Source organism: Tachysurus vachellii, chromosome 26 (genome assembly GCF_030014155.1).
Source record: "Tachysurus vachellii isolate PV-2020 chromosome 26, HZAU_Pvac_v1, whole genome shotgun sequence".
Lineage (NCBI taxonomy): Eukaryota > Metazoa > Chordata > Actinopteri > Siluriformes > Bagridae > Tachysurus > Tachysurus vachellii.
This window is the reverse complement of record NC_083485.1, coordinates 16871850-16894349: the sequence shown is the minus strand read 5'-3', so window position 1 is coordinate 16894349 and position 22500 is coordinate 16871850. Positions and strand designations below refer to the sequence as shown.

The window sequence follows — 22500 nt, the reverse complement described above, 5'->3', positions numbered from 1 at the left end:
CAGGTTAATATCCTGAGATTATTTTGATCATTTTAAGCATTAATTAATTAGTCAAGTCAAGTCAAGAAGCTTTTATTGTCATTTCAACCATATAAAGCTGTTACAGTACACAGTGACATGAGACAACGTTTCTCCAGGATCAGAGTGTTACATAAAACAAACACAGAGCTATAAGGACTTAGTAAGTTAAGGAAAATCAACCCCCACAAAGCAGCAGGACCAGACAACATCCCTGGGCGGTCCATCAGAGCTTGTGCTATGAAGCTGACTAAAGTACTCACTTCTATCATCAACCTCTCCCTCAGAGCATTGTCCCAACCTGCTTTAAGACCACATCCATCACCCCCCTGCCCAAGAAGAGCCCACCATCCTGCCTGAACGACTACAGGCCAGTAGCAGTCACTCCAATCATCATGAAGTGCTTTGAGAGAGTGATGCTGACCCATATTCAGAGCAGTGTGCCGGACATATTGGACCCACTCCAGTATACGTACCGGACCAACAGGTCCACCTCAGATGCCATTGCTGCTGCCCTTCATATTTCCCTCTGTCACCTGGAAAATAAGGACACTTACACCAGGACCCTCTTTATTGATTACAGTCCCGCCTTCAACACGGTCATCCCTCACAAACTCACCCAAAAACTGCTTGTACTTGGACTAGACCCCACACTCTGTGACTGGCTCCTAGACTTTCTGACTGGCAGACCACAGACTGTTAGGATTGGAAATAGGACATCAGACACAATCATTACAAACATTTGTGCCCCACAAGGTTGCGTTCTCAGTCCTATTCTTTACACGCTGTTCACACGTGACTGTGTTGCCACACACAAGAACAACACCATCCTGAAGTTCGCTGATGACACCGCAGTGATAGGATGTATCACAGACGGGGATGAAGTGGCCTACAGGAAGGAGGTGGCCAGTCTTGTGACATGGTGTGAAGACAACAATCTTACCCTCAACACAGACAAGACAAAGGAAATGATAGTGGATCTGCAGAAAAAGAAGGGAACTCACCAGCCACTGTTTATCTGAGAGCTTGAAGTGGAGAGTGTGAGCAGCTTTAAATACCTGGGAGTCCACATCAGCGAGGACCTCACCTGGATAATGAACACCACCCAGCTGGTCAAGAAAGCGCAACAGCGGCTGTACTTCCCGAGGAGGCTGAGGAAGTTTGGCATGTCAACCAAGATCCTCCACAACTTCTACAGCTGTGTTGTTGAGAGCGTCTTGACCAGCTGCATCACTGTGTGATATGGCAGCACTACTGCGAACGACCGCAAGCATCTGCAGAGAGTGGTGAGGACTGCTGAGAAGATCATCAGGACTCCACTGCCCTCTCTGCAGACCATTTACCATCGCAGAGTCCAAAGTAGAGCTGCATCCATCGTTAAAGACCCCACCCACCCCAACATAGACTGTTAACACTCCTACCCTCAGGACGGAGGTACAGGAGTATAAAGTGTAGGACAACCAGACTAAAGAACTCCTTCTTCCCCTCAGCTATTAGACTCTTAAACAGCCTCCCATCTCAGTGAACAGTCAGTCCAACTGTTCACCTCATTTGAACATTGTAATTTATATTGTTGCTATATTGTCCCCATCTTAATTTGCACATCTGTTAATGTTATTGCTGCTTTAAATACCTGGTTATTCCTGCCATTATTATAGTATATTTGCACTCACTTGTAATATTATATTATATTGCATTTATATAGTGTACAGTTTGTGTGTACAGTTTGTGTGTACAGTTTGTGTGTACAGTTTGTGTGTACAGTCCTGGCATTCTTGTGGATGGCAAAGTAAGAATTTCATTGCTCAGGGAAACCTGCTTTCCTCACTGGGTATATGACAATAAACGCTTTGAATCTTGAATCTTAGTCCTAGATACATAAAGTGCATCTATGCAACCTGGTGCAAACAGTGCAGGACAAGACAGACAAGACAGTGCAGGACAAAAGACAGTGCAGGACAAAAGACAGTGCAGGACAAAAAATTACAAGACAACACAAGACAATAAACAGAAACAGTGGTGACCAGTGTAAATACTGTGTGTTCAGTGTAAATACTGTGTGTTCAGTGTAAATACTGTGTGTTCAACAATATTGTGTGTGCAGAAATACTAGAATGAACACAATGTTATAGCAGCAGGTCCCAAGATAATGTAAAGGATTGTGCAAAACAGCAATCAACAGTATGTGCAAAGAGCAACAAACAGTGTAAAACAGCATGTAAACAGGTTGATGGATGTAAAACAGCATGTAAACAGGTTGATGGATGTAAAACAGCATGTAAACAGGTTGATGGATGTAAAACAGCATGTAAACAGGTTGATGGATGTATATTGGAAGTGTGTGTATGTGGTGTAGGTCAGTGTAGTCCATACAGGTGTATGTTGTGCTCAGTACAGTTCAGCTTCAGTTATTAAGGAGTCTGATGGCTTGTGGGAAGAAATAAAGCTTATAATTAGAAACAGTTTTAATATTATCATCATGGATTGTGGTGTGTAAAGGTCTCAGTGGTAAATAAGACCCAGATGTGTTTAATGCTCACTCTGCTCATGACACATCTGTCTCCTGCACACAGTAACAGAGAATATTTCTGTTATCCTTATAAGGTCAGTACTTCCTGTCCTGGTGAAGTCTTTTTAAGTGTTCCTCTATTTCTATGTGAACATTAGTTTTCTTCACAGTTTTTGATGAATATATTGATGTATTTCAGTGAGTTAAAATGTATAGTCTGTAATAAAAACCCATAAACTCTGTGACTGCATTCATCCTGTTACTGTGAAACCTGTAAATTAGTTCTGGTTCAGTTTCCACCAGAAGTCACATGGTTAGTAGAATGGAGTGGAGCTGTGTGTAATTACAGTGTCACCTGATCTCACTGTAATCCTCCTGTTCATAGAGGAACCCAGTGATTCTTAGAGAAACACATTTTTTTAAGGTATGTGATTTTTCTCATTTTAAACCTGACAAATGATATTTGCTCATCATCCGTCTGGAAGACGAGTCATGAGCTCAAGTCTCTGTGAACTGCTGTGGGTTTTGTTTCTCAGCTAATCTGTTTGCTGCCCTGGTTGTAGACTGATAATAATGATGGGGAAATCTCCAGTAAACATGTGAACAGGACGTGTGTGACTAATAAGCCTTTGTGTGAATGAAGCTGCAAAATCACAAAGTCAGAATAAAATAAAGCCTTCACTGAAAGAGATGACTGATGTCCATAAAGCAGTGTTTTATAACTGTGCTGTAGTTAATGTTTATTCGTCACACAACATTACAATCCTGTAACTGGAGCAGCACAGCGAGGGGAAAGGTGACGAGTCCAACACTCCAACACAACGTCTGATTTTAATAAAGGTATTTACACAATGTTCAAAAAAACCCACTGTGAACACCTTATCTTCATCAAACTTTATCATCATCCTCACCTCAGAACTCACAGATCTCACACCTGTGTCTCTGATCTGCTCATGTTCTTCTCCACACTATCTGAGGAGAAACATCTGAACTAAACCGCGATCAGAATGAATGCTGACAGAGAACTGTGGAACCTTTTAGTTCAGTTAAATAAAGAAATATATTCACTCACTCACCTTCTACCTCTTATCCGAACTACCTCGGGTCACGGGGAGCCTGTGCCTATCTCAGGCGTCTTCGGGCATCAAGGCAGGATACACCCTGGACGGAGTGCCAACACATAGCAGGGCACACACACACACACTCTCATTCACTCACACAATCACACACTACGGACAATTTTCCAGAGATGCCAATCAACCTACCATGCATGTCTTTGGACCGGGGGAGGAAACCGGAGTACCCGGAGGAAACCCCCGAGGCACGGGGAGAACATGCAAACTCCACACACACAAGGCGGAGGCGGGAATCGAACCCCGACCCTGGAGGTGTGAGGCGAACGTGCTAACCACTAAGCCACCGTGCCCCCCTAAAGAAATATATGTATGATATAAATAAATATATGAAATAAATAATAGAACGTGCAAATGCATCAATAAATATATAAATGAATAAATTATACTGAACTAATTAATATTCAAATATTTCATTTAATTATATACAAAGAACACCGTCACATTGCACTAGAGACACTAGAGTCCAGACTAAAGTGTGGCATTAAGGATTCTGAAGTAAATATAATATAATTTTTAATATAACTGATCTTTAATATCATTAAATAAATGTGTTATTATGAATTAAAAATTATTTAAATTCTTCTCAGTGAGTTTTGGGAATGTGTGTCATCTTCCCAACATGGGGACTTTCTCACAGTTCAATGAGCTTTAATGCTCTTTAACCTCAATTAAATACCGTCGTGTCTCCTCAGTTCCTGACCTACAGTGTTCAAGGCTCTATAAATTCTTCAGCTCATTGTGTTTAAAGTGGAAGCTTTAGCATTAGAGCATTAGATCTGAAAACTCAGAACCTCCAGGTCATGATTAAACTTTCAAGGAACATTCTGCCTGAGGATCTATTGTTCTACAACCATTGCGTGTGTGTGTGTGTGTGTGTGTGTGTGTGTGTGTGTGTGTGGTGCCAATCATACCTGGTAAGGCAAGTAAAGATGGAAAATACCAGCAGCTGTAGAGGCCGGTTGAGTCCACAGCACAGGACATCCACAGGTTCTCAAATAAATCAGAGGTGATGATGGCGCTGCCTTCATCACTTGACTCTTTCCAGGATCGAACCTGCAGTGACACGGCCGCGCTCACACACCCCAAAAACCCCACACACAACCCACACACCTGCACTATGTCTTTCATCTTGTCTTACAACACAAACACACACACTGGTGAACAGGAAATGCCCCACATGTTTACACTTTATCTGTTTAAACTACATATTTTTATCACCATTTTTATCACCATAGCACTTACTCACTGCCCACACACTCACACACACACACACACACACACACACACACACACACTGTGATGCAGCTATGATGGAGGGGTGAGAGAGTACATCATTCATATCACCATCATGTGTCAATAATTAACATGCACACACACCCTCACACACACAGTAACGCAGCTATGATGGAGGAGGATCACTCATATCACCATTATATGTCAATAATTAACATACACACTTATACACACACACACACACCCACACCATGAAAAGGCTAAACAATATGAGGTTTGCATGGGTACTTCCTCTGATGTAGAGAGGATTTATGTTAATGTGTGTTGTGTGTTATTTATATTATGTGTGTACTGTTCACACCTCAGTGACTCTGAGGCAGGTTATTATATCTGAAATGACCTTAAGTCATGTGTGATTTTGAGGAACAGTAAAGACACACAAAGTCAGGTCAATTTTATTTGCTCAACACTTTTATTTATGGACATAGTCTGAAAGCATATTTACAGAAATTAAAAGACTCAAAATTAAAAAAAAAAATAAAAATTCATTATGTTTTTCCCCAATGAGCAAGTCTAAGGCACGGGTGGCAAGGAAAAACTCCCTGAGACATAGGAAGGAACATAGAGACTGAAACCAGACTGAAAAGGGAACCTAATCATCATCTGGGTGACACCAGAGAGTGGGATTATGAATCATTTTAAACACTGAGAGTGGGATTATAAATCATTATAAACACTGAGAGTGGGATTATAAATCATTATAAACACTGAGAGTGGGATTGTAAATCATTAGAAACACTGAGAGTGGGATTATAAATCATTATAAACACCAAAGAGTGGGATTATAAATCATTATAAACACCAGAGAGTGGGATTATAAATCATTATAAACACCAGAGAGTGGGATTATGAATCATTTTAAACACTGAGAGTGGGATTGTAAATCATTATAAACACTGAGAGTGGGATTATAAATCATTATAAACACCAAAGAGTGGGATTATAAATCATTATAAACACCAGAGAGTGGGATTATAAATCATTATAAACACCAGAGAGTGGGATTATGAATCATTTTAAACACTGAGAGTGGGATTATAAATCATTATAAACACCAGAGAGTGGGATTATAAATCATTGTAAACACCAGAGAGTGGGATTATAAATCATTATAAACACCAGAGAGTGGGATTATGAATCATTTTAAACACTGAGAGTGGGATTGTAAATCATTAGAAACACTGAGAGTGGGATTATAAATCATTATAAACACTGAGAGTGGGATTATGAATCATTTTAAACACTGAGAGTGGGATTGTAAATCATTAGAAACACTGAGAGTGGGATTATAAATCATTATAAACACTGAGAGTGGGATTATAAATCATTATAAACACTGAGAGTGGGATTATGAATCATTTTAAACACTGAGAGTGGGATTGTAAATCATTAGAAACACTGAGAGTGGGATTATAAATCATTATAAACACTGAGAGTGGGATTATAAATCATTATAAACACTGAGAGTGGGATTATAAAGAATCAAAATTTGCATATATTCAAGTGGATTTGTGAAACCAGGAGCTTTTGAGCATCCTATAAAAAACACTTTGGTGAGTTCAGTTGGTGTTTGCTGACTTTTCACCATTTATTTATCAGTACGTCATTTTTATAGACATTTTATAATCGGCTTCATTCTCAGTTTAAAGTGACTCAAACATGACCCTCTGTGGTATAAAGCTGAAACTGCGTCATGAGCCATTAATTGGTTAAATTAAGTGGGCGTGGCTCTGATCTAATTAAGTATAATCCTTAGAAATACACCTTGCAGGTAGCAGCTCGGTCTAATCCGTTATAAACACCGTGGAAACGATGATGATTAGTTGTGTTGCAGATCGGCTCGCGCTCACCGCGGTGTTAATACTGTTAACACGTGTTGCACGTGGAATCCACGTGTGGAAAGCAGGCCCGCAGGTCGGACCGGACGGGGAACAGCCCAAAGCCACGGGGTTCCGGTCTGAAGACGGTCTCCAGCTCATGGCCGTCAGCGTGCACTGCACCGAGAACAGCATGGTGGTGAGAGCGCGCGCTGATCTCTACGGTACCGGGCGGCTCGTGACCGCCAGTGAGCTGCGACTCGGACCGGAATCATCACCGGGAGGCTGCGGGGCGGTTCAGCGCGAGGACACCGAGCTCGTGATTACAGCCGGACTTCACGAGTGTGGAGCGAAACTGCGGGTAAATATCAAAGCGTGTTTAAAAAAACTTTACACATCAACACCGACTGACAAACTGATGGAGATTATATTTAGATTACATTTAAATTGTATGTAAATTAAGGCTCGGGTGGGCGTGGTTTATCACAACGAACAGGAAATGACGTAAATAATACGCTTAGAATTGCTGCGTCTCAAATCAACAGTTTCACGTCACAGCAAAAAGTAATAAAGTGGCAGTTGAGGGAAATCATGAGCATTCTGTGTGTCATCCAGTCAGAAGAATTCGACTGTTTTTGTTCACACAGTGAAAGTGATGTGAAACATTTTCTCACTCAAACATCCTTTTAAACACAAATATGGCCCATTATTAGGAAAAACATGCTTTAATGTGCCTTAATAACATGAACTGAGGTGGTGTAGCAGTGTGAATGGAGTCAAACACCATGAATATGTTCTGAGAGCTTAGTGTTGTGATGGTCATGTGACTGCATTAAAGCTGGAGCTCTGATCTGTCCTGCTTCCCTCCCAGGTTGAGGATGACAGCCTGATTTACGCCAACACACTGTTCCACATCCCGACTCTGAACCACGTTGGCATCGTCAGGTCCCTGGGTGTGGCTGTGCCCCTGGAGTGTCGCTACAAGAGGTTAGTGTGGAGTCTGTTTCAATAAAGCAGTTACGTGTTTACATTCACAGCATGTAGCAGACGCAATTATCCAGAGAGAAAAGTGCTTTTAATCTCTATCAATGTAGACATCAGTACTGGTTCACTAGGACACAGATACTATTAATCTAAAACTCTGTTTGGAGGAAATGTAGCAAACAAAGCGCAAACATTTTATTTAAAAAATGATCATGATTAAAATAGGTGCTCGTTTAAGAGAGATCAGATCATTGTGTAGGAAGATCACAAGATCCTGACCTGGGGATGAATCTCCTGGGATGACCAGCAGTTTAGTTTTGCTGGGATAAGATGTCCACTAGATGTGCTGAGATCTAAGCAGAAGCCATGATAGAAGCCATGATAGTATTTGATAGAGGGTAGTAGAAGATAAGTTGAGTGGCATCAGCATAGCAGTGGTGAGAGAACCCATGTGAGGATAGAACTTTAGAGAGTGAGTATAGAGGACATGACCAAGTACTGGGCCCTGTGGGACACCAGTGGAGAGTCTGCATGGAGCAGTTGTTTCTCCCACATGTTACAGTATATGATGTACTGATTCACAAATTCCAAGACTCCTGATGGTGGACAGGAGAATCTTGTGGTTGACCGTGTCATGCTGCTAAAGGGTCAAGCAGCTACTTGTGCACAAACTCTTCTTTTATAAGCCTGTTGTGTGTACAGATTGTGATGGGAGTGTGTGTGTTCACGAGCGTGTGTGTGTGCAGGACACACTTGGTTAGCAGTACAAGCCAGTCCCATCCTGTGAGCCCTGCCTTTCTGAGCTCTGTCCCCACCAAGTCTGTGTTCTCTCCACAGATCAGGACCGGTGAGTGTTTCACTTCTCATTTCATAACATTGTTTTTAATGAATGTTTCAGATAACTGCAAAATAAAAATGAGGTGTGCGCGTGTGTTACCTATAATGCACTTCTAGACGATTGGATGTCTGAGAGATCAGTGGACTTAGCTGAGTCTGAAGTCATCACCATGGTGGCGTCTGTGCTCAGTGCTCGTCACAGTGCTCTTAAACTTTTCCTGGACCGCTGCGTGGTGATGCTGGAGCCTGACACTGCAACCACATCCAGCTGTGACCTCATCAATTACTATGGGTCAGAGCCACACCCCTCACCTCACATTTACGCAAAAACACATCATGACCTACAGTCTGCAGTTGAGGAGTGGTTTCTCCTCCTCCTCCTCCTACCCCTCCTCCACACACACACAGTGGAATTCAACATGCAGCATCTATCAAAAAGGGTTACCTTTTAGAAATTTAATATTTATATCCTGGAATTTATGGTTGCATTGTGACAGTTTAAACTGTTGGTAATGTTATAAAATGTAATTACAAACCTGACTTGTGTGGGGATGAGAACTATCTGTGCTGTAGGTGTCCTGCTGATGCAGGGTTGGCTGAGTCCAACATCTCCTTCCTGCCTGCAGCAGACGGTCATGTGCTGAGAGTAAAATTCAACCTGAAGAGTTTACTTGGAGACAACCGACAGCCAAACAACTCTGTGAGGAGGAATTATAGTTCCTACTTAACTCGCTTTAATTAAAGCACAATCATATGAGAGTGAGCAGTGCTCCTGGATGTTACAGTAAGGCTTCTCATTACAACAGTACTTAAGTTTAATTACTAGACAGGTACACAACCTCAGAGAGGCTGTGAGTTTGTGTGATTGTTATTGTGAGGTCGCTGTGTCTCTGCAGCAGTTTTATGAATCCGTTTTATTCCAGCAGATGTTGATCACATGTTGGATGAAGACAGCTGATCCAGTTCACAAGAAGAGCTCTGTAAATAAAGCATGTAGTTACATGGGGAACAGGTGAACACCATTACACCATATTACACTGCTGTTGTCACTCCTGGCTCATTTCGAGTGTCAACAGACAAAGACAATGGTTAACAATGTGATTGCCCTCAAAGCCACACAAACTATTGCTTGAATATGGTTGCAAATAAACACTTGAGCGGTTTGTTTGTGGTGAGAACGCAATCTGACTAAACAAACCAGCTTGTATAGCAATGCATGATGGACACTGCTGTGGGTAAGAATGTCATGGAAATTCAATTAAAATGACAATGTCTATTCTCTAATTAATCAAAACAATATTGTCCCAATGAAAGCTCGATTGCAGCTCAGACTGAACATTTACAAATTGTCTGCAGCTATAAAGAAAGCCACAATAAGCTCACAGACCTGCTGCTGCTGTCCATCTTGATCGATGACTCTGTGAGCGGACGTTAATCAGTCTAGCAGTGAGAGGGACGTTTACTCACCTGTGACTTGCATTAACTCGTTTTGGTCAGATTTTAAAATTTGTGGCATTAAAGTGAATCGAACAAAGAATGCAGCGTTGTAACAATTTTAGATGTTTGTGAACGAAACAAATCTACAGGTCTGAAAATGCACTGACTATTTAACCTGATTTTTGTTGGCTCTGATTTTCTTTCCTATTAGAACTTTCAGACTTCTTTACTGAGAACCTGATCTGGAACTAAAGAAATGATTCACTGGTGACAGAACAGATTAAAAGTGCTGTATACAAAAGAGCTCATGCTGCGTTATAACCATAATTTCTGTAATTCCATAATAAATGGGTTAAAACTTCAAAATTGCATCGTGTGCTTCAGCTTCGTTAAAAAATCTTCAGTACCTTGACTGGATAATGAAACCTGTTTCAAGCCCGTAACATCTTATTAAAGGTGCAGAGGTCCGAGACCTTTTTTTTTTTTTTTATTATTATTTTTTTTTTTTTTTCTTCCCTGCACTCAGTGACACCCAGTGTTCAACCCTGGAACTGCATCTTAAGATTCGGCAGAAAACAACTTTTAAAATTCTTTTTATTTTATTTTTTTTATTTAACCGTTTTATTCCAGACGCGCGTGTGTGTGTGTGTGTGTGTGTGTGTGTGTGTGTGTGTACGTACTTTTCACCATCACTTGTCTGTTTTGCTCAGTATGATGTTTTAATTTCTGTAGCATGTTAAACACAGAGGTTAAAAGTGGATTTATTTGTACCAGGTTTCACGTTTGTGTGTTTTGTGTAGCTGGTGTAGTGCTGATGGGAAGCACAAGGTGTGTGAGTGCTGTGACATGAAGGGACATGTCTTCAGCCAGAGATAGGAGTACATGTGGAAGTGTGTCCTTGTCAGGTAACTGCCCCACCCCACAAAGACACACTATTTGAATGTTGTTAATAGTGTATGTGTGTGTTGATATTTTTATTTTGTGTTCTGATTCAGACTGTGTGCAGCTCAGCAGTGTTCACTCTCAGGCCCATCATCCTGTTGAACTGAACTCTTTACTATACTTCAATAAACCCTCAGTGAAAACAAATTAAATGTTTTTATTACATACCTGTGTTTGGATATACATCAGCTTTTTTTTCTCTTTCACTTTTCCTTTATAAACTGCTTTGTGCAACATATTGTGAATTAAACCGTGGCACAGTTCAGGGGTGTGACTGGTGGTCCTCATGTCCCACAGTTCAGGGGTGTGACTGGTGGTCCTCATGTCCCACAGTTCAGGGGTGTGACTGGTGGTCCTCATGTCCCACAGTTCAGGGGTGTGACTGGTGGTCCTCATGTCCCACAGTTCAGCGGTGTGACTGGTGGTCCTCATGTCCCACAGTTCAGCGGTGTGACTGGTGGTCCTCATGTCCCACAGTTCAGGGGTGTGACTGGTGGTCCTCATGTCCCACAGTTCAGCGGTGTGACTGGTGGTCCTCATGTCCCACAGTTCAGCGGTGTGACTGGTGGTCCTCATGTCCCACAGTTCAGGGGTGTGACTGGTGGTCCTCATGTCCCACAGTTCAGGGGTGTGACTGGTGGTCCTCATGTCCCACAGTTCAGCGGTGTGACTGGTGGTCCTCATGTCCCACAGTTCAGCGGTGTGACTGGTGGTCCTCATGTCCCACAGTTCAGGGGTGTGACTGGTGGTCCTCATGTCCCACAGTTCAGCGGTGTGACTGGTGGTCCTCATGTCCCACAGTTCAGGGGTGTGACTGGTGGTCCTCATGTCCCACAGTTCAGGGGTGTGACTGGTGGTCCTCATGTTCAGCGGTGTGACTGGTGGTCCTCATGTCCCACAGTTCAGCGGTGTGACTGGTGGTCCTCATGTCCCACAGTTCAGCGGTGTGACTGGTGGTCCTCATGTCCCACAGTTCAGCACAAGGCCTTCTGTAACAGGACTATACTGGTGTCATGAATCCTGTCCTTTTCACAATCCCCCGTTCTTTCATTTATGATCACTTATTGTGGTTGAATTCTATTTAACTCTAAATGTTATATTTACATGGTATTATGGAGCATTGATTTGGAACTTAAGTCAATGTTGGTGTTTATAATCCATTTATCGCGTTATAAATTGAATTAAGTTGATTTTCACGTGTAAACTAAAACATGTTACACTGAGTTGATTTGACAAAAACTGAGTAAATGTGTATAAATGTGATCTGTGTATAAATATTTACAGTATTCAGGCTGCACGTGGAGGCCAAAATATTGCGTCATATCCGGTTAATGGCGGCAGGAGCCGAACTGTTAGCTTTAGCAGCTAACCGCTAATAAAAAGTTGACGTTTACATTAAAGACGAATTTTAATCTCCAGAAGATTTTCGGTGCAGGTATTTAAATAAATAAATAATGTGTTAGATGAGAATATTTGAGATGATTATTTATCTTCACGAACAGTTTCTGTTTAATACGTTTAACTTTTTACACTTTTACAGAAATCCCGATTTTACACACAGATTATTTGTGTTTGTGTTTAATTGTGATGTCGAATGTTAATGTTTTAGAAGCTCGGAGTTTAATCACATTCACACTCAAATATTTTACTGTAATATAATAATCTTATTTATAATAAAGTGTTTTAAATCTTCCCTTCAATACAAACCTTTAGGAATAAAATCTGCAAATTTATTATAAAATAAGTGACAGATAAAGAGGTCAGAAAAGATTATTCTGTGTGTGTGTGTGTGTGTGTGTGTGTGTGTGTGTGTGTGTGTGTGTGTGAGAGAGAGACACGATAGCGACTGCAGTGTGAACGATGAATCGGCCTCTGTTTGGTGGCGCCATGTCTGCTGTCCTTCCTCTAAACACCAAAGACATCAGGTACATCTGTCTCTCTCTCTCTCTCTTTGTCTGTCTCTCTCTCTCTCTCTGTCTCTCTCTCTCTCTGTCTCTCTCTCTCTGTCTCTCTCTCTCTCTCTCTGTCTCTCTCTCTCTCTCTCTCTGTCTCTCTCTCTCTCTGTCTCTCTCTCTCTCTCTCTCTCTCTCTCTCTCTCTCTCTCTCTCTCTCTCTCTCTCTCTCTCTCTCTCTCTCTCTCTCTCTCTCTGTTATGGCATCCACACTTTCTTTCATGGTAAATGCAGACTCCATTAATTTGAAAAATATCAGTGTTCCAGGTAGCGAACCTCACACCTGTAAATAACATTATTTAAATATATTTATTATCGATGCACTCAGTAATTAAAACTGCCTTGTATATGTGATGAACATGTGCTGCTTCACTCCTCTGTCTGTGTGTCTGTCTGTCTGTGTGTCTGTGTGTCTGTCTGTCTGTCTGTGTGTCTGTGACAGTGAGTTGAGGGAGATTCCTGATAATCAGGAGGTTTTTGCTCACACCAACACCGATCAGAGCATCATCATAGAACTGCTTGAGTATCAGAGTCATGTGGATGATTCAGAAGCCGCACGGTAGCGCACACACACGACCATGTCTTTCTCACTGCAAAATCAGTATAAATTCAGTCAGATTTAATTAAAAAGTTGTGTGTGTGTGAAAGGTATCATTTTGAGGATGTAGCAGGCAGTAATAAGGTGATGGAGGCAGGACAGATGGCAGTGATAGAGGTGCAGTGTGTCCCTCAGGCTCAGCTCTCTCTCAGCCAGTGCAGCTCAGCCTGGATCCTCACTGGAGCTCAGCTTATCTCCAAATTCAATGAAGAGGTCTCTCTCTTACACACACACACACACACACACACACACACATGTACATTATACAGTAGCTCACTTAACCTGCAGGTACAGGACCTAGGGCTTTGTTCAAAATCATTGTACAGTGTTCCTCTCGCTTCTCTTTGTTTGTCTCTGGTCTTCTTCTTCTTTCGGCTTTTCCCTTCAGGGGTCGCCACAGCGAATCATCTCTCTCCACCTAACCCTATCTTCTGCATCCTCAACACTTGCACCCACTAGCTTCAAATCCTCATTAATTACATCCATATACCTCCTCTTTGGCCTTCCTCTTTGCCTCCTGCCTGGCAGCTCCATGTCCAACATTCTCCTACTAATATACTCACTCTCCCTCCTCTGAACATGTCCAAACCATCTTAATCTCGCCTCCCTAACTTTGTCCCCCAAACGTCCAACATGGGCTGTCCCTCTGAGGTACTCGTTCCTAATCCTGTCCAATCTTGTCACACCCAAAGAGAACCTCAACATCTTCAGTTCGGCTACCTCAAGCTCTGACTCCTGTCTCTTCTTCAGTGACACTGTCTCTAAACCATACAGCACGGCCGGTCTCACCACTGTCCTGTACACCTTCCCCTTGATTCTTGCTGATATTTTCCTATCACACAGAACTCCTGACACCTTTCTCCACCCACTCCAACCTGCCTGCACTCGCTTCTTTACTTCTTTCCCACTCTCTCCATTACTCTGGACTGTTGACCCCAAGTACTTAAACTCCTGTACCTTCTTCACCTCTTCACCCTGTAACCTTACTGTTCCACTTCCCTCCCTTTCATTCACACACATGTACTCAGTCTTATTACGACTGACTTTCATTCCTCTTCTCTCCAGCGCAAACCTCCACCTCTCCAGGTTTTCCTCCACCTGCTCCCTGCTCTCACTACAGATCACAATGTCATCTGCAAACATCATCGTCCAAGGAGACTCCTGTCTGACCTCCTCTGACAACTGGTCCATCACTATAGCAAACAGGAAGGGGCTCAGAGCCGATCCCTGATGCAGTCCCACCTCCACTGTGAACTCCTCTGTCTGACCTACAGCACACCTCACCACTGTCCTGCTCCTCTCATACATGTCCTGCACCACTCTGACATACTTCTCTGCTACTCCTGACTTCCTCATACAGTACCACAGCTCTTCTCTTGGCACCCTGTCATACGCTTTCTCTAAGTCTACAAACACACAGTGCAACTCCCTCTGACCATCCCTATACTTCTCCATCAACATTCTCAGAGCAAAAATTGCATCTGTTGTGCTCTTTCTGGGCATGAAGCCATACTGCTGCTCACAAATTTCCACCACCTTCCTTAACCTAGCTTCCACTACTCTTTCCCACAACTTCATTGTATGGCTCATCAACTTTATCCCCCTATAGTTACTGCAACTCTGCACGTCACCCTTATTCTTAAAGATCGGCACTAACACACTCCTTCTCCATTCCTCAGGCATCCTCTCACTCTCTAAAACCCTGTTGAACAAACTAGTTAAAAATTCCACTGCTGCCTCTCCTAGACACTTCCAGACCTCTACCGGGATGTCGTCAGGACCAACTGCCTTTCCACTTTTCATCCTCTTCAAGGCCTTCCTGACTTCATCCTTTCTAATCTTATCTACTTCCTGTTCCACAGAGTTCACCCCTTCTACTCTTTTTTTCCCTCTGATTTTCCTCATTCATCAGCTCCTCCTTTGTTTGTCTCTGGTACATATTTTAAAAGATTTATTGTTAAATATTAATATCAGTCAATATAAATATTAATGTTAGTAAATATTAATGTGAATTTCTTAGAGGTTAGACTTTGAGTATTTGGCAGACTTCCAAACTGCAGCACTGATTATGGTGGTTACACACTACTATACACTAAGTTTGGCATTATGGAGGTTTGGGACATGACCCAGAGTAACCCTTGGGTGATTTTCTACATAACTGTTAGTTCTTCAGAAAGCTCTGACGGAAAAACACACCACTGCTAACACCCTGATGACTTTTTGGAAATTTTCTTAAACATTGTGAAATGTAAAATGTTTCAGAAAGGAAGCTGAACTTGTGGCTCACTAACCCAGAGAGTCACTCTTCCTGTTTCAGATCTATTTCTCCAGACTCTGTCCAATGCTCCCTGTGATCCTCAGCATACTTAGTCATATGTAAAGTGTGAACATATTCACAAAATAGACACTAAAAATTGAGATTAGATATTGTTAATGTTTTTATGACTGATTGGAGTTTTCCTGTAGAACCTGAACGGCCTCACTGAGATTCTCACCATAGTCAGTAATGACCAATAACACACTGTGGCCCACTAGGGATTGCTAGTGTGTGTTTGATTACAAACAGAAACAGTTCTGCATGAATGAGACATGGTTAGCTGTTACTCCGTTCATAAGGCTGTGTGTGTGTGTGTTTTGCAAGGCAAAAAACACAGTGAATATCCACCTGTGTTTGTTCCGTGTCCCGCAGTACACCACTGACATCCTGATCACCTTCAATGACCCGGTCAACATCAGGTCAGTCCCACACACACAGCTCTGTATTATCATTTACATTTACAACATTTACCAGAAGCCCTTAACAGAGCGACACATTTTATACAATTAGCAAGTGAGGGTTAAGGGCCTTGCTCAGGGGCCCAGCAGCGGTGGATCTGAGCTTTGAGCTGACACCCTTCTGATCTGTAGTCCAAAACCTTAACCACTAGGCTGATTTAGAAAGACAGTTAGGAATGTAAGGACGCTGCTGATTGGTCTGATCTTTTAAAGCTCACTGACCTCAACAGCAGTCAGTGTGGATTTAAATTCTGTCAGTGTTTCAGAGGGAAATCTGTTTATCTGAAACTGTTTAAACTCCACACCAAACCCCTGAGTGTGAATAACAGTGTGTGTGTGTGTGTGTGTCTCTCTCTCTCTCTCTCTCTCTCTCTCTCTCTCTCTCTCTCTCTCTCTCTCTCAGTCCTTTCAGCAGTAGCAGTAGTGAAGCTGCTGAATGTGTTTGGACAGTACAGGACTTTCACACACTTGTTCAGTCTTTCCGTCTGCTTGACCCTGGAGTGTTTGGATAACACACACTCATCTGTGAAATAAATAGAAATAATAAAGTAAAAATAAATGTTTAACAAATTCTTGTTTGTAATGCGAGATGACTGCATGTGTGATCTGTGTGTGTGTGTGTGTGTGGGGGGGGGGTGCTGGTATATTGTTTTGTAAAGAGAGAAAAAAAACTTCTAATAAGAGGCCAAATAAAGAGTTTGTTACGAACAGAATAAATCACACACACATTCCCCTTTATTACATGCTGAACATCAGCTTTATTTCACATCAGTCCTTTGATGGACATCAGCATTTATCAGGAGTGTTAATTACAGTTCTAACTGCACAGCAGAATTAATTCAGTGTTATTTCTATAGTGCTTTTAACAAGCAGCTTTACAGAAACATAGCTATGGACGTAATTCTGTCATACACATTGCAGCAGTCCGTTTAATGACAGGAGTAAGGCTTCAGGTGAGATTCACATCTGGCTTGTTATTACAGTTCAGTTTCATATGTCACACCATATTAAACTTTGTGTCATTATTAATGTCATTTGACTAGTTCTGCTCTGTGCTACTCACTCTATAACCTTTGGTAATGATCATCATTGGTCAGGTGTGAACGAGCCCTGTAGTGTAACGTGACTCAGTAGTGCACTGTGTCAGTCGTGTGGAGTTAATCACTCTGTAGTGTAGGATTTTATTACTACACAATATCCTTACTGTAGTTCATTTCGTATTATATTCTATTGTGTATTTTCTGGTGATTTGCAAAAGTCACTTATAGTGAAGTACAGAATATTTTTTTAGAATAGAATGTAATTATATAATGAATCCTTCTGTGTTAAACACTCATTTTATCTTTTCTCCATTTAAATGCCATAAATTACTGATGTATAAACTGTTAATCACAGTAATGAGGAGTTACTCTCAGGTCTCTGATCGAATCTCTTCTCCTTTTTATAAAAATAGCTGAACTGAACCTGCAGCATTAGTCATGTTTTACACAGTGACATTAAAAATACAGCTGATAAAAACATAGTGATGTTAATATTATTATTATTAAATGGAAAACTGCTCTGTTGTAAAATATAAATGTTAAATCCAGTCACATTCTGTTTCCATTATATTAAATCTCCAAATCTGAAGAAATGACCAGCTTCAGTCTTTGTCTTATTACTGTGACTCCAGCATGAACAAACACTTTAAACCCTGTGTGTGTGTGTGTGTGTGTGTGTGTGTGTGTGTGTGTGTGTGTGTTAGCTGCGGTAAAGTGTTCTTAGTTCGTTCCAGAACAGAAGTGAGAGGATAGTGTGTGGTCCAAGTCTGAAATAGGACGCGCCCAGACCTTTATACAGGCCAAAAACACCCTCCTTCCTCAGGGTCTTGGAGAAACAGTCCATGAAGCCTCGGTATAGCTCACCCTGCGTGCGCGCACACACACACACACACACACACACACACACATCCATTTAAATGCTTCACATGTTTACTAAAATTAATCAAATTAGCTGTAATTTCAGCCAGTTAATAACTAGAGCAATTAGGTGTTTCTTACCTTTCCCAGGTGATCCACAGGCTGATTATAGAGTCGTGTGCTGATGACATCAAACGGTGTCATGAACAGAACCACCACCACACTGCTCATCATCCCGGCACAGAGAGACACCAACCAGCTATCAGTTGAGAATATCTGCATGCAGACAGACAGACAGACAGACAGATTGGGGTGTTAAAGTGAACATGTACAGTGGTGTGAAAGTGTTGGCCCCCTTCCTGATTTTTTTTTATTGTTTTGCACGTTTTTCACGTATTGTTATTGTCACACTTTGTCAGTTTCAGATCATCAATCAAATTTAAATATTAGTCAAATATAACACGAGTAAACACAACATGCAGTTTTTAAATGAAGGTTTTTATTATTAAGGGAAAACAGAGACTAGCAGATGAGCTGTTAGCAGAAATGTTTATACAGAGGATTCCATCAGAGGCGACTATAGAGGCAGACTGATGATCAAGTGTGAAAAATGTTTTCACACACGTGGGTTTGGGTTTAGTTTTCCCTTAATAATAAAAACCTTCATGTAAAAACTGCATGTTGTGTTTACTCGTGTTATCTTTGACTAATATTTACATTTCTTTGATGATCTGAAACATTAAAGTGACAAACGTGCAAAAAAAATAAAAAATCAGGAAGGGGGCCAAGACTTTTTCACACCACTGTATATAGTGAATATGTGTGAAGAGATAATCCTCTGCAAGTCCTCATGATGAGAGATGGTGCAGTTCCCAAACCAGACAGTGATGCAGCTGCTCAGAATGATCTCAATGGTCAAGATGGGGGGAGGGAGATGGGCTTTCCTCAGACTTTGTAAGAAGTAGAGATGCTGCTGGGCTTTCTTGGTGATGGAGCTGGTGTTGAGTGACCAGGTGAAGCTCTCTGCTAGATGAACACCAAGTAATTTGGTGCTCTTGACGATCTCTACAGATGATCTGTCGATGTTCAGCAGAGAGTGGTCACTCTGTGCTCTCCTGAAGTCAACAACCATCTCTTTAGTTTTATCAACATTCAGAGACACGTTGTTGGCTCTACACCAGGTAGTTAGCTGTTGCGCTGAATGCTGAATCATCTTTTTTGCTGATGAGACCCACCACGGTCGTGCCATCGGCGAAATTGATAAGCTCTGAGGGGCTCCAGTGTTCAGTGTGGTGGTCCTGGAGATGCTGTTCCTGATCCAGACTGACTGATGTCTCCCAGTCAGGACGTCCAGGATCCAGTTGCAGAGGGAGGTGTTCAGTCCCAGCAGGCACAGCTTCTCAATCAGGTGCTGAGGGATGATTGTGTTGAATGTTGAACTAAAGTCTATGAACAGAATTCGTACATAAGTGTCTTTATTGTCCAGGTGGGTGAGGGCTAAATGAAGGGACGTGGCAATGGCATCGTCTGTGGAGTGGTTTGGACGATACACGAACTGTAGGGGGTCCGGTGAGGGTGGTAACTGGGTCTTGATGTGCCTCATGACGAGCTTCTCGAAGCACTTCATAAGGATGGGTGTGAGTGTGACAGGATGATAGTCATTGAGGCAGGACACTGTTCTTTGGGACGGGGACAATGGTGGTCGTCTTGAGGCACGCAGGAACAACAGCACTGCTCAGGGAAATGTTGAAGATGTCAGTAAAGACATCTGCTAGCTGTTCTAAACATTTCCTGAGCACTTTGAAAGGAATGTTGTCTGGACCATAAATTTCTCTCACATACATGCATCTCATCAGTTGTGTGTGCGTGTGTGTGTTTTTGAGGATAATGAACAGTAAATTGTGACTCCATGTACACACTGTATTCTAAATATATGATGCACAGTGTGTTTGTGTGAATTTTCACTGTTGCCTGTTATGCTAATGACAGTTCTGAAACACATCCAACTGGTCCTGAACCTGGCCTGATGGAGCCTTCTCTGCTATTCAGGACTGTTTTTGAGATTGGAATAGGTTCAGAGAAGTTTGTACATTCTACAAAAAAACAATGTGAGGATTTTGTACAAAGACTTCAGGACAACATTCAACACAATCATCCCACAGAAACTGCTAACAAAGCTGGGCCTGCTGGGTCTGACCATCCACCTGGTAAAACTGGTTCCTGGACTGTTTTGATTGGGAGACCCAAGTCCATCAGGATCGGCAGCTCCACCTCCATTACCCTCACACTGATTAGAATTGTGAGGAGACAACAATTGATCTCTTAATGTTATTCTCTTAAGACTAAAGAGATGGACTGAGTAGATTGCTCACCACTGCATATCAAAGAGTCAAAAACTCAAGTTTCTTAGTGTGCACAATACATGAGACCACCAGCATCTGCATGGCTTCAAGGTTCAGCAGCACCTCCACTTCCCACAGGGACTGAAGAGCACCAACCTCCCCCTCACATTATCAACACCTCCTACAGAGGTATGAGAACATCCTGTCCAGCTGTCTCACTGTGTGGAACCGCACTGTCTCACCCCCCTCACCATACAAACTACATAGAAGAGGGACATTAAAAACCCAATTGATTTGGCAGTATCATGTTTTGTATGCTCTAGACAATTGTGTGTGTGTGTGTGTGTGTGTGTGTGTGTGTGTGTGTGTGTGTGTGTACCCCCAGGTCAGTGATGATCTCTTTAGCGATGGAGAAGGTGGAGAGCTGAGACGCAGAACCCACACTGACTCTTGGCACTGCTGCGCTGGATCCTCTCCACAGTCCCATAATGCCGTGCTCTCTGTAAATCACTGACAGAGCGTGTAACATACCCTACACCACAGACACAGGAACAATAACTATAATATATAATAAAATTAAGTAATATATTTCACCTCTTACAGTTGATCAGCTGCCTGATCCCAATTCTGGCCTAGCTCACTTCCCCTTAATCACTAATGTGCGTATACATGTCATATCTAATCATGTTAATACTTCAAACTGTGATTTACTTCTATTTACTTATTTTGGTTATTAGACTGGAGAAAGTGTTGGGCATGAAATGTGTGTGAGCTCAATGGGACTCACCCGGTGCTTGTACTGGTGTCCCACAGCAATGGAAGCTGTGGACTGACACTGCAGGTGTGTTTTTACCTGTAAAAACATAACAGTGTATGAGAGAGGGAGGGGAGGGGAGAGGGAGGGAGAGGGAGGGGAGGGGAGAGGGAGGGAGAGGGGGAGGGGAGAGGGAGGGAGAGGGAGGGGGGAGAGGGAGGGAGGGGGGAGGGGAGGAGGGAGGGAGTTGGGTTTAAAAAAATCAGTAACCTGATGAACCTGTTATTAGTAGTAGTGATATTTCTGCACTGCAAACAATGAACAGAGGTTTGGACAAAATAATGTGAACACAAAAGAAATCTCTAGCTGTAGCAGTGTAACAGATCCAGCCATTATGACACATGCTGCCTGTTCTGAGTAACTGAGTCATTCACTGAAAGCTTCATGTTCAAAATAACAGCAGTGTGGAGTTTCACCTCCAGAAAGACCAAAGATTAATTAATTCTATGTACTGTTAGTGTTAGAAGACGTTTCAGCAAAGCTACAGATCCCACATCAAACACCATTGTTGAAAAAATGGCACCAAAGTTAAATTGCGTAAAATTCTCTTTGGGTCTAGAGGTCATCGACAGGTCAGGGTCACCCCTGGGTCACACCTGAAGGAGTTTTATACAGTGAAGAAGGGCCAGAATTGTGTCATTATGTCACGTCACCTTTTCCTGCTAAACCAGCTGAAATATCAGCATTCAAATGTTCTTCCTCTAATTTTGGTTGTTCTCTCAGTGCTAGCAGGCAAAAGTAAAACTGTTGGAGAAATATATAAATATTTTGCTGTAACATCCATAAAAGAGAGATACTGTAAGCTCTTTTTTTAATTTGCAGGGTATAAAAGGTGGAATAACATTCATACAGTATAATACTCACTACTCTTGTGTACATTTAAATGGGTGACTTTTGACTCGTACTTTGAGCACTACAGTGATACCTCGAGATACGAGTGCTTTGACACAAATTTTTTGAGATACGAGCAATTTGAGATACGAGCAAGGTCACGGAACAAATTAAACTCGTATCTCGAGGTATCACTGTAGTTAGTTCGGGGACTTTTACTCAATACATTTTTTGGGAAGTAGTAGTGCTTTTACTTGTGTATGATTTTTCAGTACTCTTTCCACCACAGCAGTTTAGTAGGCCTTTCTGTGGGATGT

General features: G+C 42.0%; 4 protein-coding genes across 7 annotated transcripts in view; 2 read left to right on the top strand and 2 right to left on the bottom strand.

Annotated features, from left to right (window-relative positions):
- The window catches only part of LOC132841068 (claudin-15-like), an 8330-nt gene extending 3392 nt beyond the window's left edge, over nucleotides 1–4938 (bottom strand). The window contains exon 1 of one of the 2 annotated variants that reach the window (XM_060863246.1): nucleotides 4575–4938. In XM_060863246.1, coding sequence (XP_060719229.1) covers nucleotides 4575–4791 — 217 coding nt within the window. In that variant the 5' untranslated portion in view covers nucleotides 4792–4938. The remainder of the gene's footprint in view (nucleotides 1–4574) is intronic. The other variant, XM_060863247.1, reaches the window with a different exon arrangement.
- Nucleotides 4939–6764: 1826 nt separating this feature from the next.
- On the top strand, nucleotides 6765–11151 carry LOC132840606 (zona pellucida sperm-binding protein 3-like). 2 transcript variants are annotated; one of them, XM_060862375.1, is made up of 8 exons: nucleotides 6765–7134; nucleotides 7645–7760; nucleotides 8504–8604; nucleotides 8712–8886; nucleotides 9168–9294; nucleotides 9518–9606; nucleotides 10832–10936; nucleotides 11027–11151. In XM_060862375.1, exons 1-7 carry the CDS (start codon nucleotides 6769–6771, stop codon nucleotides 10905–10907), a joined length of 1050 nt encoding a protein of 349 aa, XP_060718358.1. In that variant the 5' UTR covers nucleotides 6765–6768; the 3' UTR covers nucleotides 10908–10936; nucleotides 11027–11151. The 2 variants fall into 2 exon arrangements, with proteins under 2 accessions (XP_060718358.1, XP_060718359.1); XM_060862376.1 differs by having other exon boundaries at nucleotides 9521–9606; nucleotides 11027–11150.
- A 1288-nt stretch (nucleotides 11152–12439) lies between these two features.
- Nucleotides 12440–16886, top strand: rangrf (RAN guanine nucleotide release factor). Of its 2 annotated transcripts, none has more exons than XM_060862381.1 (5): nucleotides 12440–12898; nucleotides 13368–13484; nucleotides 13574–13736; nucleotides 16213–16259; nucleotides 16702–16886. In XM_060862381.1, exons 1-5 carry the CDS (start codon nucleotides 12834–12836, stop codon nucleotides 16808–16810), a joined length of 501 nt encoding a protein of 166 aa, XP_060718364.1. In that variant the 5' UTR covers nucleotides 12440–12833; the 3' UTR covers nucleotides 16811–16886. The 2 variants fall into 2 exon arrangements, with proteins under 2 accessions (XP_060718364.1, XP_060718363.1); XM_060862380.1 differs by having other exon boundaries at nucleotides 12449–12898; nucleotides 16165–16259.
- Nucleotides 16887–17011: 125 nt separating this feature from the next.
- Nucleotides 17012–22500, bottom strand: part of slc25a35 (solute carrier family 25 member 35) — a 6927-nt gene continuing 1438 nt past the window's right edge. Inside the window, exons 2-5 of the mRNA XM_060862378.1 lie at nucleotides 21326–21391; nucleotides 20918–21070; nucleotides 18338–18472; nucleotides 17012–18203 (exon numbers count right to left, since the gene is read on the bottom strand). Coding sequence (XP_060718361.1) covers nucleotides 18039–18203; nucleotides 18338–18472; nucleotides 20918–21070; nucleotides 21326–21391 — 519 coding nt within the window. The 3' untranslated portion in view covers nucleotides 17012–18038. The remainder of the gene's footprint in view (nucleotides 18204–18337; nucleotides 18473–20917; nucleotides 21071–21325; nucleotides 21392–22500) is intronic.